The following is a 21,142-nucleotide window of genomic DNA, read 5'->3' as shown; positions in this document are numbered from 1 at the left end:
ACATGTAAGAGCACAATTAGATTACAAAAAGGAACAAGATTGGCATTTGAAATATAATATTTTACCTCGTCAAAGGTTCTGCTTTTAAAGAACATTATGCTTTCTAGGTAAGATGATGTAAGTGCTAGTTAAACTGCAATACTCTTGGATTCCTTTCATCCCAGCTTTTATCCTACACTTACAGGTGTACCATTTGGATGGTAAACTACATGGTCCCTCAATTTCTGTGCCTCAAAGTAAATAATTAAATAATGGTTTTACTCAGCACTTATTAAATTACTTGATAATTTTGCACAAAGAAGATTTCCAACTGCTAAAGTTTTCCAGTGGAATAAAAATGTACAGATCCCTTAGATAAACTGTCTTTTCACTTTTCCCTCTTCTAACATGCATGAAATAGATTCATCTTAATTGGTCTAAGTAGAGATGAAATTTTCTTAAGTCCTCTCCCTGTCAGCCTGTGCAAAGGAAAACAAGACAAATTTTTTTGGTCCTGCCCACCACAAAAGTGACATTCCTAAATTGTATAATATAAATTTTACATAATACTGATTTTTAAATGCATCATTTCATATAGATACGCTATTGTCAGTCTTGGGTATTTTTGTACTTGTTAACACTTTTACCACAGAATGCTTAAATAGAAATTTAAAAGGGATGGACAAGAAAAATTAAGGACAGAGGAATCAAACAAATTAACATTTCACAGAGAGATAAGTAGCCATCAAAATTCATTTGTTCAAACAAAAGGTGGGAACTATTGATCAAAATTAAGTTTGGAAAGCAGTCTGAGGATTACATTTTTTCTTAGTTTTATTGGACCCATGAACTAAAGCGGGAGTTCTTAAATGTTTTGGCCTCAGGACTCCTTTACACTCTTAAAACTTATCTATAAACTCCCCCTACCAAAGGCTTTTGTTTATTTGCATTATATAGTCAATATTTATCACATGAGAAATTGAAACAGAATTTTAAAAAAATTATTTATTCATTCACTTCAAAATATCAATAAACCGCTGTATGTTATCCTAAAAAAGTTTTATAAAAAAAGTGTATTTTTAATTTAAAAATTTATAGTGAGATGAAAGGCATTATTTTACATTCTTGCAATTTCTTTAATGTCTGGCTTCATCAGACAGCTTTATCCTCATATCTGATTCTGCATTCAATCTGTTGCAATACTATTTCATTTGAAGTGTAAGAAAAATCCAGCCTCAGACAGAAATATAGTTGGAACAGGGAGAAGGATAACAGCCTTTCCAGATAACTGTGGACATTCTTCTTTGATATTGTATCAAAACGTGACAAGTTGTAGATTCTTAAAGTTCAGCTGCAACGTGGAATCTCAAAAACGTATCAATGAACTTTTCATGCTCTTTATAGTTAAATCTTTTGGTCTATCTTGAACTTATAATGGATCTCTTATACATGCGTGTCTTTGTAACAAACATGCATTGGTCATCTTAAAAATACTGACTCAGTGAGTTATGCAAACATCCCATATTTGATGCATTTCATTATACAACATCAAAATTCATTAATATCACTCACCTCATCAGAAAAGTCTTTAAGTATGGACTGCAAAGGGGAACAAGTAAACTTTTGGGAGTGAAGAAAATGTTCAGTATCTTGGTGATGGTAATGGTTTCACAGGTGTAGACATGCTAAAAACTCATCAAGCTGTACACTTTAAATAGGTACAGGTTTTGTATGTAAGTTATACCTCAATAAAATAAAGACAGATAGTGTGATAAAAACAAACTGGGAAAAGGGAGTTCAATATTCCACTCTGTGGTCCCTACTTTTGTGTATAAAATTTTCCATAGTATGAAGTGGGGCAAAGTCTTTAAGTTTAGGAATCTGTCAACTCATGGTAATAGACCACAGTTTTCTGAAATTCTTATCATTGCCTGAAAGCTTGAATTTTATCACTCGCAGTAAATCATGTCAGTTGTCCTTGATGTGGCAGGTGCATTGATTTTCAAGAAAATGTCTGCCAAATGCCCAAGTGTGAAAACGATAGTTTGTCTGTGGATCATTTTTCAAGAGAAAATGGTGTTCCACGAAAGTGTCTACTTTAGCTCGCAGCTTAACCAACCATACAGCGCTTTTCCTTAAGTCAGCCTCCTACTTCAATATGCAGAGGTGCTTTGTGAGCACCTCCCATTTTTGTTACACGAATATTAAGCAGGCACATTCTCAAAGGTTGAGATTAAATACAATTAACAATTTTTACTACTCAGCAAGAACATTCTTATGTGAAATTGGCTTTTAAAAATTTTTTTTAACTGTAATTGCCTTGATTCACACTGGCCACCCACAGTTTTACCCACAATTGCTTTTGCATCATCAGTGTAAATGTTAACCCAGAGGAAAAGGCAAATAGTATCTTAGTATTATTATAAAAAAATAGTTTTGCCATCACAGGCCCTAAAAGTATCTCAGGGACTGCCAGGGGTCCAGGGATCAAACCTGTAGAACTAGCGAACTAAAGTCATTTTTAAAAAGTTTAAAAACCCAACAAAAGTGTAGCCTAATAATTATTAGACTATTAAATCATTTATAAGATAAGCACAATGAAGCACATTTTCACAGCAAAAAGTAAATGATTCACAAGAGAAAAGCAGACATTTAAGCACATATCTGTTACCAATACCCCTATCTACTAAGAAGACCTTTAAGTGGGCACATGGCATTTAAGCAATACAAACATTTTCAAATGAAATATTTTAGATATTTATTACTTATCATTGATCTGACAAAAGCCCAGATTTAAGGATGCTCAAAAGCTCAAAACTTTTTGTCCTAACCACACCTTTTACCCAAGTGAGGAAAATACAGATTTCCTTCTCCCTCCACCCTCTCCTGCCCCATCAACCAATGGGTCAATTACACTGACAGCATTATCTTCTATAGAGAAAACGCCCAGGCTTACATACCAAACTGGGCAAGAGTCAGAGCTTCTGGAGTTCTGCCCGGGCTCCTAAGGGTAAAGGAGCACTGAAGATCAGGACACCAAAGCCAAATCTGAGAGTCTTCTCAGATGCAACCCCCAAAAGTCCTTTGCTTTGCTTTTGGCTGAATCACCGCCTACAAAGGACCACTGGGAGTCGCTGGATGGACCACGACAAGCCTTATAAGACTGACAGGATTGGTCTGAGCTGTTCAAGTCTCTTTAGGGTGACTCTCAAAAAGCAGGGGCACATCTGGATAGAAGAAATTCATTGACTCAGCTCACTCAGAATTCTCCATAATGCTTCAGTCCATAAAGTCTGAGTCTGGTATCTGGTTGGTCTGCCCTGTCTGGCACTGGGTACAGGCTGGTGACTACAGCTCTGACGACTCTAACTTACTACAACCCTTCTCTTCCATCACTGTATCTGCACAGGCCTATTTGCATTTATTTCAGCCCACAGCTGGCCCAGCCCGAACCCTTTCATTACTTCAGTCTGGAACTAATTGAAGGTCTATCTTTAGGACCCAATCCTGTGTCATCAGTGTTGAGTATTAATATTAAACATCACCCTCTTTTTATCCCACATCTACCTACTCAGTCTCCTTCACAGCATATTCACTGACTCATTACATGTACTGTGACCATCTCCTTTCCAACCTCCCTCACCAACTCTGTAAACACACAGAGCCCCCACACCCTCATTAGCTTCCTCAGATAACCAGACCACAGACTCAATCCAGGTGCCTCCTATCACTAACATTATCACTATTATTCCTATCACTTAATACTATCACTAATCTTACCTCCACCCTGACTCCCAATACACTGCTGCTCTCCCACTGCAAATCATACCTGCTGTTCCCAGACACTGTCCTTTCTCCACTATCTGTCTCGTCCTATTTACTCCTCATCCCCACACATTCCTAGAAGCTAAAGTTACAAGCTTCTTCCACTGTGTCCTATCAAAGCCCACTGTTGTTATGGACAAAGCCCTTTTCATCCGCTCCTCGTCCTCTCCATTTCTCAGATGTAGACTTAGCTCCCCAGCATCTCTGTATCAGTCTTAAGGGCTATGTCTTACACTTCTCTGTATCTCGTGATACCCAAAAGGAGTATACACGTTGTACATGCTCAATAACATTCATTAAATTAATTGTGAATAATTGTTATTAAGCCAGAAAACAGCTGGGGTTTCCAGAAAACCGTATTTTTACCTCTGCTTGAAAAAGTGAGAAAGTAGTACATTGGCCTGCAAAAAACAAAAACAAAAACAAAAAAAACCTTCTAGACCTTTCCAAATTCCCCACTGCCTTCTATAAGAGATGTCTGACAGCTGAAAGTAAACTAGTCTTTGCAAGCACTAAATTGCTCACCAGTCTTACAAAGGGTGTCATTTAGTCAATTACCTTCCCTAAGGAAATATAAATGGAACAGAGCTGCCTGAGAAAAATTAATTCTCCCAACTCCAGTGAGCAGCTCACAGAGAATGGCTTTCACCACCCTAGATATCCAAGCTATATTTCATTCCTGGATTCGCCAGGAGGAACTGGTTTATCACTTTTTTTTTAAATTTGAATTTTAGCTGATTAATGGAGTTAGGTTTGTAAGAAGTTACAGCCCATATTAAGTAAGCATAATATCAACCAAAGTTTTGATTACAAGAGACTTAAAATGCAGCACCTTTTTCTTGGATCTGAACATATGACTGCTGCCTCCACATCCTATCAAGCTCCCCAACCACACAGAAAGGTGCAAGATGGCAGAAGATGGATAGGAAAACGCTTAGCGTGTAAACGGAAATAAGAAGGCTCGAGAAACAGCGACCTCTGGCAAGGGATTCAAACTCAGATACCTTCAGGAACCAAGCAGGGAGTGTGAGTGAGTTAAGCACATTGCAAAAGAAGAATAAAAGAGTAAAGGGAGTGGTGAAAGGCAGCTGCTTTTCTACTGCCTACTATCCCCACCCAGCAACTCACTGCACGCAAGACAGTGGAACAAGTGTGGCCATGTTTCTGATTGTTCAAAGGCAGCAGAAACCCAGGGTTTTTTTTAAATTAAATCACTCCAAAGTTGGCAAGTAATTAAAATTATAAAAACAAATCAAAAAGCCCTGTGCTAGTCAAGCACGACATGAAAGGCTGCTAATGTGTGATCTTTAGAACACATGGGAAGGTTGAGAGGGATGGAAAAAATATTCTATACAAATTTCCTAAAACTAAATCTCTATTTCACACCCACTTTTAGTAACTAGATGTCTATGTTAATCCTCTGCATCTGAGTACTGAATTAATGATCATACCAGGCAGATAAAAAGCTCAAATGCAAAAACAAAAACAAAAAAAATACAGAAGAAAATATGAATGAAAATGTATCAAATCATTCATTTGTAGACAACTCTAGTCATAATAATTAAAGAAATCACAAAAATTTTATTACATTTTTACAAAAATTAAAAACATGTAATATGAAGAATACCTTGTTACCAAAACTAAATGCAAAATAAACCAGAAAAATATTTGAAGCCAGTACGACAAAGGGCTAATTATCTTTATACACACACAAAAAAACCCTCAAAAATTGGTAAAAGACACAAGAATGAACTCCAACTCCTTAAGGACAAGGATGGTTAGGTGTCAGTTCCTAACCTAATATAAAGCAATCTACTCTGTCGGACTAGGGCTAAGAAATCTGCAAAACCACACACGGGGTTATGATGAGGAAACATGCACAATAAAACGAGCCCTCAAAAAAACTTCAAAAGCTTTAGAGGAAATAAAATGCCACAAAAGACTCAACAAATAGAAGAATTCATATCCAAGGAAACAGATTTTCAAAATACGAAAAGAACTTTAAAAATTAATTATATTGAAATCCTCAAAGAGACAAATGAAGGAATAGCATCCATGAAGCAAAGAACAGAATAGGAAAATATGAAAAAGAAATCAATTGGGAATCTTGGAAATGAAGCATACAGTCATTGGTATTAAAAAAAAAAAATGTCCTAAAAGGTATAATTGAGACAGCGGAAAAGAAAATTGGTGATTTGGAATCCAGCACTCTCCAAGAATGCATCATTAATAAATTAAGAGAGATGGAATATGTAAATCTAATAAATTCACATATGTACCTACATACAAAGTTTTACAATTAATTTCAGGAGGTTCCCAGAGTCCTTGAAGACCAACTTCTACTCATGAACTCTGAATACAAAATATCTTAAGATCTGAAATCTGTCCCACTCTATTAACACATATCACACAATGTTCAAGGTTCAAAAAACAGATATTAAATTTGAGTTAGGATCAAATTAAAGAGAAGCCAAACCAATGTAAGCCAATTAAATCTGATTAAGCAATGCAATTCATAAAGAGTCCTGAATCCTGCTGAATATTCTGTTGCAAAACTCAGTAAGATCAAGAAAATCAGTAATTATCCATAGCAAATACAAGACTCTAGTGTGTATTAAAATTGGTTAATTATTACATAATAATTATCATTTTAGAGGCAGATATTATTTTAAAGTTCATACTGGCATCACAAAATGTGACAGAAGAAAACAGAGCATGTGTAATAGGCAAAAACTATTTTGTAAATAATGTTAAATGGGGATACAAGATTGGTGAAGTTTGAAAGAAGCTACATTACTTTGAATTAGAAAAGGGTGAAGACAAAGAAGTCTGAGGGAAAGATCTAGAGAAATTACTCAGAATAAGGAGAATTTTAGAAACTAAGCTGGAAAAGAGCAATAAAAGAAAATTCAGTGGGTGGAACATGGTGATTTGGGGGGAGCTGAACAGAGCTGTCTAACAGCAATGTAGGTGATACATGCCGTGAGCTGCTTAACGCAGCCCCACAAGACCTTCAGTAAAATCTACGTACTGCTTTTTTTTTCCTAAATGGGAGTGGGAGAGATAATGAAACACTGAGTTCTCCTTCAAGGTTGGCCTAAAGTAATTACAGAGAAGATATGGAAAGCTAGCCAGAATCTGTATTACACAAGAAGGATTTAAATTTGCCTTTTACAAGGAATCTAGACAGAAATGTTTGGTCCTCATCAAAATTTTGATGGAAGACAGCTCTCTTACAGAGATTCCAAAAACATGAAAATATTCCTTAAAATATACTTGAAATGTTTTGAGGATGTAAACTTCAAATGACATACTGAATGTCTTCTGTTTAAGAGAGCTAAGATCTCTGGAAGGTAAAGTGATGACTTCTCTGAAGATCTCTGGTGAGAACTGAGCAATAAAATTGTGTCTCTTGAACATTTTAAAAATGCTTTAATAAAATTCAGCATTAAGATTCTTTCAGAATAGATATTTCCACAGGTTTTCTTCAAGCCGACATGGAGAGAAATTACCTTGGTGAAGACCTTGAAATATTTAGATATATATATTTATCTTCTTTGAATATTTTCATGTTACTTCAAAAGTATACAAATCAGTTGTCTTGAAATTCACAATTTTAAAAGGATACCGTCTGGTTTGAAATAGTAAATTTGAATCACAACAGATCAGGCTCCTTTGAAATACATTCACATTGCAAACGATGAGAAATACCTCTGTTCTGTTTTAAAAATTCTTCATCTGGTGTACATACTTTGCACTTGGAAACATAACTGTGTATAAATCTGTCTCATCACATGCCATCTCCCTGATGAGATGATAGAGCTTCTTTATGTACGAATCTTTGTTTCCTCTTGAAACACGTTTCTCTTAGGGAAAGAACCGACGGACAAGTTTTCAATCTTTGCAGGTCATCTATGCTTTCTCTTCTCAGAGTGAAACTGTCTGGCCTGGCACATTCTATTCCTAACTAAAAGCAGCAAACATGACTATGCCTAGAATGCAATGCTGTGGTCATGTAGGCCTTCCTTGGAGAAGATGCTTTCTTCATATTCACGAAATAAAATTTGAAATGAATTCTGAATCAACATTTCAAGACTTCATTACGATTAAATTTAAAGCACAAAAGTATAAAAACTATAGGTACTAAAATCTTGATTGATAGATATGAATACTAAATATGTTCTACATAATTTTTAATGTATTACTGTCAAACCATCATATTTAGGAAAATGCCATTGAGAAAAACATAAAACACAGATGTTTGCCACAACAGAATGATGCTAAAGAAATCAAAACTAAAGATAATAAACAGTTTTTAAATGGCACTCACCAATCGCAATTGAAGACTCACAGTGATAATAACCATTACTTTGTTTTTTCTTCAGCATGGAGCAAAGATCTATGCGACGTACCACTTCTTCTCCAAATCTGTGACTGATAAATTTTTCATAGAACGTGGGGTCTATTTTTTTCACTCCCTTGAAATGACAAAATAAAATCACATCAATCAATCTTTTCATCTTGGCAACCAGCTCCTATCTGTATCACTTTCTTAGAATCTGATATTACATTTTGAAATATAGTACTGTCTACTGGCATTTGAAAATGGATACCACAAAACTGTTGTAAAGTTTTCTTTTAAGTCTCTCTGCCTAGAATGACTTGTATTTAAAAAAAAAAATCACTAAAGAGTGTTGAGTTTGAACTTAGAAGCATTTAAATTTTCATATACTTTAAGCTTCAGAAGTAATAAAGTATATCAAAAGTTGAAATTTGAGGTATCAAAGAAAGAGTAATCATCTCCAACAATGGAGAAATGGATGACTTCTTAAAAAATGATATGGATCTTAACATTTTATAGAGTGTAAAATGTTTTAATAAATGGATGTAATTATTAAACTCCTTATGTAAGAATCATCTGAAAGACAGTTAAAGGTTATTTGAATGGGAATAAAGGGGTCAATGGACCTTCCAAGTTTTTCTCTACTGACCGCTCCTGATTCTCACTGTGCTTTCATAGCAGAAGGAAGGCTTGTTGTTGAAAAATTACAGTGGGATACCCGTGGTACCTCGGTAGTTTCCCAAAATACGTGAAAGAACGTCTCCCTTTCGTCTTACTATACAGTGGTCCTCTACCCAGTCTCACAGTCCCGAAACAGTCCATAAGATGAACATACAATACTTTACAGGGCAAGTTTATTAGCTGACCATGTGCAAACTTTTCCTTTTAATTTATATACATATTTTTACATTGCCCTGGAGATACCTGTCATTTGTTAAAAGTTAGAAAATATAAAGAATCTAGAAAAAAAATTAAAATCATTCATGACCCCTGTTATTTATATAAAATACATTTAATCTTGTGCTGTATATCCTTTGAGTCTTTTTCTATGCATATAATTTTCAGATTATATTATATAAATTTTACTAAAGTGTGATCAGAATACATATTTTCCTTTTTTATTCACAAAAATTTATTACAAAAACTTTTTAAAATAGATATAAAAAAATTAAATCTCCCCAAACTACTACTACTATAATTTTATTAAGTATTTATTTTTCCTATGCAAAATATGAGTTATACCATGAGTACTATGTGATAACCAGCTTTTTTTCAGTTAATGTGTCATATCAATAAATAATACATAGATGTGCAACATATTTTTATGTTGCCATAGTATTTCATGGTATGGAGATATAATTTGTTAATCTAATTCCTTATTGTTGGACATTTAGGTAGCCCTTAATTTTTAATATTATATTTAACATGTTTTTATTGATACACATTTTTGTTCTAGGTTCAAACTGAGCTCCTGAACTTCCCTGCTTCACCCACAGTCTCTCTTATTTCAGTTAACAGTAACTGTTCGAGCTGATGAGGCTGAAAGCCTTGAGGTCATCCTTGATCCTCCTCATTCTCTCAACCCTACCTCCAACCAAATCATGTTGGCTCTACCTTCAAAACACATCCAATTCTTACCACTCCCTTGCTACCTCTGTCCAAGGCACCTCTGTTTCTGTCTTTCGCCTGGATTATAACAATAGCCTCCTGTTTCCCCACAGTTGCCTCTTCTAGAGCCAGAGTAAGCCTATAAAACCATACATCCAGATCAGGTCACCCCGCTGCTCAAAATTCTCAAAAGGGTCTCCATTTCTCCCAGAGGAAAAGCCAGATCCCCAGACCAGCCTGTAAGGTCCTGTTCGCCCTCTCCACACCTCTTGGGGCTCGTGTCCTCCTCCTCTCTCCTTCATCCCTCTCCAGCCTCCCTGACCTCCCTGCTCTCCCTAGACCATGCCAGGCAGAGCCCACTCCCAGCCCTCGTACTGCCTGTTCCCTCTTCCTGGAATGCTCTTCCCCTAGATATCCTCATCGCCCATCCACATCTCCTTTCACTCCATGCTCAAATATTCCTTTCTTAAAAGGGCCTCACTTAACCACACAATTTAGTTTGTACTCCTGCCCCAGGAGGTAAATCCTCCCAAATTCTCTCCTTCCTTCTCTCTTTATACCTATTTATGTATATTTTCCCACAGCACTTATCATATTCCAACAAACTATGTAATTTACTATATGTTTATTTTTCATTGACTGTCATTATCTGTCTCTCTCCATTAGAATGTAAGCTCCACACAATAAGTTTCATCTGATTTTGATTCACTGAAATATCCCCAGTGCCTAGAACAGTACCTAACACAGAGCAGCACTTTGATAAATAATTGTCACAAATGCAAAGGAAGATAAAGTTTCAAGAAGAGGACAGGTGAGGGTGTTAAATGCTGCCCATTCAGAGTTCAACGAAAAAGAAGCCAGGTGGGTTTCTCTTGATTGGTGAGCAGAGCGCCTTGAGAGAGACAGCGGGGCACAGGGCCATGGGGCAGTCACAGCGCGTGAGCACAAGTCCTGGCTCGGCCACTTTTCAACCATGTGGCTTCACTTCGGTTTCCTCATCTGTAAAGTGAGGTAAGCAGCAGTGCCTCCCTCTAAGTGTTACACGGACCAAACGAGTGAACTTACAAAAGTGCTCAAAACAGTGAGATACAGTAAATGCTACAATATATATCATATATATAATTATCATTACTGAAAACCATAGGTGAGATTTCAGGGGAAAAAAAAAGTTCTGAGTAAATGGAAACTAACCATCCTTATTTGTCTTTCAAATGCTTTTTCATTTGTGTGTGTCTGTTGGGTAAGGGTCGGGGTAGGGGTGTCATTCCTTTTAACCAGACAGAAGACCAGCGACAGCGGAAAAATAAGGACCTTCAGTTTTCAAGATACCATTGCCAGCATTGTCTAGCCATTGTAATCTCCATTTCAATTTTGAAAAATGTCATTTTTTTTAAATAAGAAATAAAGGAAACGTAAGCGTGACTCTCATCTGGTAGGCTAATTAATTGAATTTTAGCAAAAAGTAAACACCAACTATTTTGCAAGAATTCTCCACAGATGACTTCCAACATGAATCTTAAGGAGTTATTTTTTGCTGGAGAGTGAAATGGAATTAATTCTTCAACTCATAATTCATAAAGAGAGCTGTGGTTCGAAGAGGCATGAGGCCTTCAAAGGCACTGAAATTATATGCCCTGATCAGAAAACATCTTCAATAATAAAGTATCCAGAAATAGGTAAGAATTTGTACGTAATACTAGCATGACCTTTTTCTCTGAGGAATATTTTTGTTTGACTATATATTTTGTGGGAGTTTTAGGCTCTTTTGTCCCGTAGCAACGCATTTGTTTGCTACTAAAATCGATGTGAATTAGTCTCATCATCCAGCAGCAGCAGGTGCGGCTCTTCTTTCATAATAAAGGAAAGATTTTTATGAGAAAATAAACAAGTACATCAAAATCGGGTATCTTCAGGGAAAGACAAAGCAGCCTTCTATTTTCTGAATGGATCCAATGGGTTGCCAAACTAGTCCCAGGGACATCACCCTGACAGATTATATTTGAAAGCGGAAAAAGCTGGTTTTCAGGTTTTGCCCCACAAATTATTCTCTGCTTCCCTTCTTCACAGGCCAGACCCTTTCCACGGCACCCTGTCATTTAAAGCTAGATGAGGTATACCATGTTAGGAGAGCTCGAGAAAAAAATCACAAAGATGGTTAAAGCCAAATGTGACCTGTAATGGCTGAGGGAGCTGGGATTGTTTCAAACAGTATGTAGGGTGTCTTCAACAAAACCACGCCAGGGGTGCTGTGACTCTGGAATTCTGAATATGTCTGGTGATTGTTTATGTTTGAAAATAATTTTTGCCTTGGACCTAGCAGGGAAAGGGAGTATTTTTAAGGCTTCACACTGATAACTGTAGCCAATATAACTGACGTATCAACTATGCGTCATAACATGGAAGGAGAAAACAGGAAGCTAAACACAGGATGTCACACTTTGAAACAATGAATCAGTGGCAAGAAACATCGAACAGAAAACCTTTCCAAGATTATCTTAATCAGTCATCAGAACTGACTGCAGTTTTACTTCTCTTTGGCCTAGTTCCAGTTCCAGTTTAGGGAGAATTATCAGTGATGTTCAAAATCACTTGGTAACTCCTCTCTGATGCAGAGGACCATGAAATCCCTGAGGAACTTCATTCTTGACTGTAACTTGACACCCAAACAGCCAATACAGGAAAAATACCATTGAGAGCATGATGAGCGTTTTTAGAATCGTCTGATGGCTGCATCTGATAAGTCATGGAAATTATTTACTTGGGAAGCACTCACCATATCATTTACATTTAGCTAAATGATGTGTATAATCTAATATGAACCCAGGAGGGCTCAGTCTTACATTACTATGCATCCAACTTTATTTTCAATAGAAGTAAACAGAGCCACAAAATATGAAAATTCACATTAGTGAATAAGCTGAGTGTAAAAAATCATTCATTTAAGGTTCTGGAAGATAAAATACTTCTTATTCATCTCTAGCTTCTATGACAAATTTATTGTGATCAGAAAACCAATGGAATGCTAGTTTTGTTAAGAAGGTTAACTTTTTTTGTAATAGAAGATATTTTTGCATTGTTACGTGTTATTTATTACAATAATCACAAGTCTCCACGATAAAAAAAAAAAATTAACAGGCTGCATATCAAACAAAACAACTGTGTGTGTGTCCTTCAGCGGGTAAGCCTAACATTCCTGGAGTGCTGCTGTTCTCCAACAATCTATTCCTGTCATGCAGCAGCTATGAAAGAAATGCACATCCCCTGTGATAATGGCATAGAACCAAAATTCAGAATGCAAATGAAGAGCCAGACCAAGCCGGCCTGTCATCTGGGACATCAGCTGATTAAAGAGGAATGGTAATCTTTTACACTCATTCTTCCCTCAACCCCTCTCAGGCTCCGTTCCACCCAAGCCTTCTCTGGACAGAGATGGAAAGAGACAAGGAGTCTTTATGACACCACTAACATGCTCTAGAGTAGCCTGGGGATTTCAGATCCAGTGTCCAGCACCCCTGGGTGAGAAGGGCCTTGCAGTCCTCCCACCTCCTCTTCCTGCCACTCTGGGCCAGCCTGGGGGCCTGGGCTCTGCCTGGCTCCCCGTCCAGCAATGCCCACTTGCTACCTGGCTGAGGCCTGGACACCCTGCCCAGTGCCTGTCATTAAATTTAGAGATACAAAAGGAAAGAGTGATGGAAAAGAGAAAAAACAGTAGTACTTTGCTCATTGTTTTGTACCAATCTGAAAAAAATGATGATTTCTATCATCAGTTTAACAACAAAAATTAAAAATACTTGCATAGTGTTTATTGTGTACAGGTACTGCTCTAAGAACCTATTAACTTATTTAATAACTGCAGTAACCGATGAGATTAGGACCATTATTATCCCCAGATAAGGAAGCTGAATCACAGAGTCACTTACCGAAGGACACACAGCTAGTAAGAGGTGGAGCTTGGATTCAGATTCGGGATAAGGGGAGAACACAGATAAATTGAAAAGAACAGAATGATAATATTCAAGCTCTTTCACTATTTAAAATATTAAAATTCTCCTCTTCAGATCATATAATTTTTTTGCCTTTTAATAAAATATTAAAATTCTAAGAATATTAATCATTCTTCAGATACAATCATATGTACTATTATATTTCTAAAACCAATGTGAAAATTATGTTGGGAATCTCTAGCATCTAAAACACCTGCATTTAATATGCTGAATTAAAATTAATAAAGTGATAATTATATGTCCATAGTAAATGAATTTCATAAAGGGAGATAAGAAAAACTTCATAGGTGCTATCTATACATAGTAAAAATTATCCAAATAACCCAGCCTGTAAAAAGAACTCTTCTTATACTGCTAATATGCAAATCATCAACTAAAATACTGGCAGAGATAATCTGCAATTTTAAATCAGCTGTTTATCTGAGTGTACAGTATTTCTCATTCTTCGTTTTACTTTATGCTGGAGCATCCACGCATCTCACCGTGGGGTTTTTCATGTAAGCCATCCTCTTAATCCCTCTATTTATATACCTGCTTTTAGAACTACTGTTTTGTTTAATCCTGAGACCTTGGGGGAAGAAAAGTACTAACTCTTTACATCAAACATTTACAATAGTGTACCTTTCAGTAAGGAATAAGTAGAAACAGAGCTTCTAGAGCTGTCTTTAATCTCTTGTTGGTAACTCTTCTCCCTGTCCCGACACTTCAAGAAGAGCTGGATGCTCCTTGGGGCTATCAAGTGGCAAGGAAAGCTGTCACACAGGGAAGGTGATACGCAATTCCTAGTAGCATACGCCACTTCACAAAAAAAGCCAAGAGAATCTACTGTATTGCTTGCTGGGCCTGGAGTTTTTCTCTGCAAGGTGCTGGCATCAGAAAGAACAGAGGAAGAAACATGGCTTTGGTCCACAAACGTTTAGTTCATTGATGCTGACTAGCGACAGGTTAACTGGAGAGAGAACACATCAGTGGTACCCAGGAAGTTCTCAAGGTTGCAGGCTCAATACACAAGCACAGGCTCGTTAAAGTGCCTTTGTTTACCACACAGTCTGTCCCTGTACAACCTCATGCTTTGTCTACTTAGCAAACCTCAATTCCTCCTCAGGACTTCTTGAGTACAGCATGAGAGAGCATATGCATTTTGGCCATATAACTGTTTATGATATTTGCGTGGCTTTTCCCATTCTAATGAAACACAGTCCCCTAACTGAGGCATCTGAGAATGCTTCCTGGACAGCCCCCATCTCAGCTGGACCCTCAGCTCCCCCAGATGAAGCTCCAGCTGCACTGCCGCCCCACCGCAGTCTGCAGTCACTCAGATGTAAACAGGCCGCAGCCTGCTCCTCCCATTACATCTGTTTTCCCAATGCTTTGCTCTTTGGAGAAAATAATGACATGTTCTCCTGGATTCACCAGCTTAACCACTTATTTCTCTAAACTAAAGAGAAAACATAAAATAACCCCCGCCTCATCAGATTCCTCATGCGTGACACACGTACAACTCAATCTAAAATGGTTTCCTCCTTCATTGCAATTGCTTTCCCTTCTAATGAATACATCCCAACATTAGGTAAGTAATGCAGCCACTGGTGTAAAAACTTCTCAGGGTCTCAGTAACCAAACAGGACAGTGAAACTGTTCTGCAGAAGATCGTTCAGAAATAAGTTTATAGAAAAATCCTGACAAATGATTTTAACTCGTCCTGTAACACTGGCCTGTACTCTGCAACACACTTATATTGTGGTTGAAAGTGTTCTGCTTTTATAGCCTGAAGACAAATGTGAAATTGCTCTGAAAGAAATATTCTGGTCCAAATAAAGTAATGTAACAAATTATTATAATCAAATTCAGCTGTGGGAAGGCAGTAGCCAAGGAAGGAAGAAAAGTACTTTTACACTCTGGCCAATAGCGTGAGGGCAGTGTCAAGATACAGTTGCACTCAGAAGGCCTTACAGAAGGGTCTCCAAAATGGTGTCACAAATTCTACCAACAATTAAAAATGCTGCTATCAGGTAGGTTATAGAGAAAGAACACTTACTGCAGGAACCAAGCTGGAGTTCCCGCAGCCAAGGGTGGCTAATTCCATACGCAACATAAACTAGTTTTGTTAGGTCTTTAACTATAGATAATGTAAAGTTTTGCCCTGGCAAAGAGATCAGTAACATTTTTCTTTAATTTACAGGAATGATCAATAAAAAGAACTGAGAAATTTGGTATTATTCAATTTCTAGGGTACCTCTCTCTGGGAGAATATGATTTTAATGAATGGTCAAAATAAATCAGCTCATATTTAGGAATGGAATTATAATTCCAGTGTAAACTAGTTACAGTCTTGGATTGCAATCTTAGCTTCCCCTCAAATCTAAATGAGGCTCTCCAGAAAAATACAGCTTAACCTTCTTGTATTAGGCAGTTAATTATAATTAACAAGAGATGACTGCCCAGTGAGCTTGGTCTCTCTTGACAGCAGTAAAGAAAATCTTGTTGCCATTCAAATAATTTAACTGGTTTGCTTTTATGTGGGTCAGAAATTAGCTGTGACTTACTAAACAAGCTAATTTTGTATCTACACCATTTTGGGGCAAAGTTTACGTTTTCTTGATCAGATGTTCTATTTTACCTTTCGCCATAATCAACCCACGGTAGGGCTTGCCAGTTGTCACACAAGATCATTATGCTTTGTTCTGTCCTTGACTAGAAAAATGAAATTAGTATGTTTCAAAATGTCTAAGAGTGACTTGTTTAGAAAAAAAATTTCCCATAACTAGTGGTAATAGTTGAAATAGACAGAACACTTATATTTTAATGTGGTTAAGGCAAACCCATGCAATTCTAACTACCCTGAATATTTCATTATTGCATCTTTTAATGCCAGCTCTAAAATTCTGTTTCTTAAATTATACTTAAATCAGAATTTTGCCTGTGGATACAAATGCTAGAAAATAAGTAAAAATTTCCAGTGAATCCATATGTCTGAAGCAAAAAATATCATTTAGCCTGAATTATCAAATCAGCATTTCCTAAACCATGTTCTGCCAAATATTAGCACTACAACATGGTCGATAAAACAAGGACATTTGGGAAACAACACTGAGGTAGAATATATAACTGTTCAAAACATCCACTGCCCTCCTTGCGGTGCTCTTTTCTGCAAGGGATCATATACCCTGTTCCCTTGAATTCAGAAGGAACCATACGACTTGCTCTGACCAGCAGGATGTGAACAGAAATGACATGTGTCACTTAGCAGAAGCTTTCAGCCTGTGATTCACCATCTCTCTTTTCCTTCTGTGGGAAGACCAGAGAAGTCCTAGAGGGAAGATGCTCAGCCAAGGCTCTGAATAAAGACAACACGGGGCAGAGCCACAGATGACCCATGTCCTGGAGCAAACACGAAACCTGTGTTGCTGTGAGCTCTTAAGTATCATGTGCATGTCAGAGATCCTAAAAGTCCTGAAATAAAGATTCAGATTATTTAACCCATCATTGCAAATATGCACTTGATCACAGAATCTTTGTCTCATATATAATCCTGGGACATGTTCTGAGAAAAAATTTCCAGGAAATGTCAATGAAAATACTTCAAATCTCCATTCCACTTTGCACAGACATAATATTAGGTTTACTGTGTCACTTCTTCTAGGGTTTTCAAAATGTTCAAAATCTCTAACAGAACAAGAGTCACCCAGAAGCCATTATGATATTCTGACATTAATTGATTCCCAGAATTCTTCCTTAAAATAATTCAGCTTTCTGCTTATTATTCCCTATCTGATTCAATACTTAAAGATGTACAGACAGGTTTCAAGTAAACATTTAGTCAGTTTACCTTTGCAGATATTTCCAATCTTTAAACAATCATAAGCTTATTTAATTTTTTTCAATAAACAGAAACAGACAACACAACACCATGAAGCTGAAAAATGCATTAGAAATAGAAGCAAAGTCAGCTGCTACATATAGTGCTTTTTGATGTACAACAGATGACATGGTTGACTAGTGGCAGCTGGAATCTCAGAAGAAATTGCAATTCATCTCACAGGAGATTTCATTGAATTTTTAGTTTAAAAAAAATTGAAATAAAAAGAGATGTAATGTTGTGTTTTATTTAATTTTTGATTTTCAACTAAGAAAAAATCCAAGGAGAATTCCATACTATATGGCCTTAGATTTAAGTGCACCTGATAATACGAAAAGAGGCTCAAAACAACTAAAACTTGTGAGTAAGGTAACTAATGTCACCTGACATTGGGAGATTCAGGAATGGAGTAGTGAGACAATCTGCTTTATCACGTACCAAGGATATGACTAAGGTCAGCTTTCTGTCTGGAATAATAAAGGCTGGCTGATCCCAGGGGCAGCTCAAGCGCCATCTCTCCGGGAAGGAGTGCAGGCAGAGGCAGGGCCCTGGCAGGCCCTCTACTGACACAGGGACGGGCTGCTCACAGTGAGGGTGGCCTTTACAGTGACAGGGGCCTGCCCGCCCTCTCCACCACAGCCCTGAAGGGATGCCCCTCCCTTTCTGAAGGCAGTACTCACAGAGATTCACCTCCTCTGGGCCCCCTTTGACATTTTCTGTGCCTGAAGCCCTCATCCTCTGGGAGTGAAAATGGCCTGATGACTGCGGAGGTCTCCCACCAGCAGGCCTGCTCCTCACTCCGCAGTCGCCCCACCCTGAAGTGGCTTCCACGCAAGCTCTGATGGTCCCAGCTGCTCCTCAACATGCTTGCACATAACTTGGCATTTACAGATTTCTCTCTCTCTCCCAGTTTCACCAGAAAGGTCGTCTGTGAGTTTTTCCCCATCGTCTTTATTGCTCTGCAGGCTTTCCAGGAGGAGAGGTGGGAGGACCGCCACCACCTTCCTATCAGCACTTACAGACCTTTCCTCTGTTCGTCATTCTCCTTCCACACAGACAAGAAAGCTAATCTACAGTCTAAAAAGAAAATTCTCCATGTGAAGCCAAATTAGCCTATTTGGTCAAAATGCCTACCGCATAAGACATTTCAGAATAGCACAGGAGTCAAGAGTCATCAAGACCAAGCTCCTCCTTTCACTGTGCCACTCTTGACAGAGGTCAAGAGAGGTTATGAGATTTGTCCAGGACTAACCAGAGCTAAAGAAAGAAAACTCAGACTCCTTCAAATTTATGACAGAGACTCCTTTGAGAAGGAATAATCCAGTTTTCAAATGCCCATTATCATGCAGACCCAGGAACAGAGCGGGAGCCAAATCACACCAGACCAGTTAAGGAATCCCTGAGTAAACGTGCTACTTGATAGATATATGAATAAATGATGGTTGCAGGTGAGGAAAGATGACAGCAGAGAGTCCTGGCTCGGGAAGGACTTAGAAGAAGGTTAGGATTCGGCCAACCTAGTGTAGAAATTTTCAATTCCAATCTTGGTCCTGTATATCCAATCAAATAATTCAGGGACTGGGGCTTTCCCCTTACTTGTACCATCAGGACAGGATTTTCATCCACACAATCTTCTTTTCCACTACCCACTGTCGCTCCCACTGATGCCTGCCCTCTGTCTCTTTCCCTACTTCCCCCGACCTCAGCATCAAATGGTCCAATAACCACCCCTCTGCCCTTGCTATGTGCATATCAAATTCTGCACTCAAAACAAACCAGAGTAATGACAATGGTAGCTAGCAATTTCAAAGATCATCTCTTTGATTCTAAAGTTCTTTCATTGTCTGACTCTGTGAAAAGCTGCTACAGGGAAGTATCAACTAATAACCTATAGCTCTGACAGCTGAAGTGCTGTATTAGTAATTTGAAAGAGTCATAAATCAGGAAAGATGTCTAAGAAGCCCAGAAAATAATTTATGCTGAAAAACAACTCATCTATCCATGAAAAGATCGCATTGATTTCTTGAGGAATCTAGATCTGCATTAAGATGCGTGTTTGATTCGAAACTGGTCTTCTTCTGCCACCAAGTGTTGGCACGCGCTTCTAACCAACCTGTTTCTGCAGTGTTTAGACCACAGAAATACAAGGTCACACAATGAGAAAAATAAATCCAAAGAATGCACTATATAAAAGCATGGACCTAAATAAGTATCAGTCTAATCATGTGAAACAAATACATTCTAAGGAAAGTATACAAATAATGAATTTTAGGTACTATTTCAGAGACACAGTAATTTATATATTTTTTAATTGAAGTATACTCAGTTTACAATGTTGTGTCAATTTCTGGTGTACAGCACAATGCTTTAGTCATATAGGAACATACATATATTCATTTTCAAAGAGCAATTTAGTAAAATTTTCTGAGGCTTCATTCGATTAAAAAAAACTACAGCTTTGAAAGCACAATGTTAATCAAAATAGCTTTAAAATACACAGTAACTACTTTCAATATTCTCGTATGCAATATACCCTAGAATTTCATGGAACTGAGAATAGACAAAAGTAACACATTAACTAAATGCCTCCTAATGTTAGAAAAATATGTAATTGTCCAAAAAAGTCTTTATGTTTCCCAGAATCTCAGTTAGAGAACTTAGTTCTCTAGCTTGGGAACCAGAAAACCATGCTACAGCAAAGAAAGTTCTCTACTAGGAAATTTAAAAGAGAGTTTCTATATTTTCAAAATTCTGAACACAATCTATAGAACTTTTGGTTACCCCCAAAAGGATTTTGACTTCTACTGAATGGCACTGCCTCCAAACAGGTGCCTACAAGAGGACAGTCCCCCAGGAACCCAGGGACTTCCGCAGCCAACAGTGATCACTACTGGAAAATTATCACAGGAGACCTTTAAGATCACTCTAGTGGTAGAACATTCATCCAATGCACCAGACATCTGTCCACATCTAAATGAGATGTTTTACTTTGAATCTTTTTCTTTTTTCGGTTTTTAGATGATTAAAAATAACACATTTTATGGCAAAAAGAAAAATCAATTGAGGTACTACTGCAGAGTAACTAGCTACACCTACTATAGATAATAATGAGTGAATCATCTTTCCTACTATCTCAGAATTAGCCTATAATGATCCAGAGCACTCCTCTACCCAGAACACCCCTTTTGACCAGCAATCACCATGTCTACCTTGACAACAGTACCACCAGTATCTTAGGAGCACACCAGTATCGACTTGCCACACAAAGCTATTTCCAAATGAACTTCCCACAGGTCAAATCAATATATAAAGAGTACGCCAACTGGCACCAGTCTTCAAAACAGAGCACTGCAGTAGGAGCCATCATTAGCTCTTTCTAGATACTCTCACTAGGCACCACCCATCCGCACCAGAAGTGCAAAGAGTACTCCTCAAGATAAATGAAAACCTTCAAGCTTTCTGCATCTGGTGGCCTCCCTTCACCCCTGAATTATCATGGGACATCTAACTTGCCCATCACCACTA

The 21,142-nt window shown here is 37.6% G+C and overlaps 1 protein-coding gene across 4 annotated transcripts in view; it reads right to left on the bottom strand.

Moving 5' to 3' along the window:
• AKAP7 (A-kinase anchoring protein 7) overlaps positions 1–21,142 on the bottom strand; it is a 106,081-nt gene that overhangs the window by 42,069 nt on the left and 42,870 nt on the right. For 3 of the 4 annotated variants that reach the window (XM_032484924.1, XM_032484923.1, XM_032484922.1), the window contains exon 7: positions 8,135–8,282. In XM_032484924.1, coding sequence (XP_032340815.1) covers positions 8,135–8,282 — 148 coding nt within the window. Of the gene's footprint in view, positions 1–2,608; positions 7,671–8,134; positions 8,283–21,142 lie in introns of those variants that run through there. The other variant, XM_032484925.1, reaches the window with a different exon arrangement.

The sequence above is a fragment of the Camelus ferus genome, chromosome 8 (assembly GCF_009834535.1).
Source record: "Camelus ferus isolate YT-003-E chromosome 8, BCGSAC_Cfer_1.0, whole genome shotgun sequence".
Lineage (NCBI taxonomy): Eukaryota > Metazoa > Chordata > Mammalia > Artiodactyla > Camelidae > Camelus > Camelus ferus.
The sequence above is the reverse complement of the archived record's forward strand: the minus strand, read 5'-3'. Positions and strand labels throughout refer to the sequence as shown.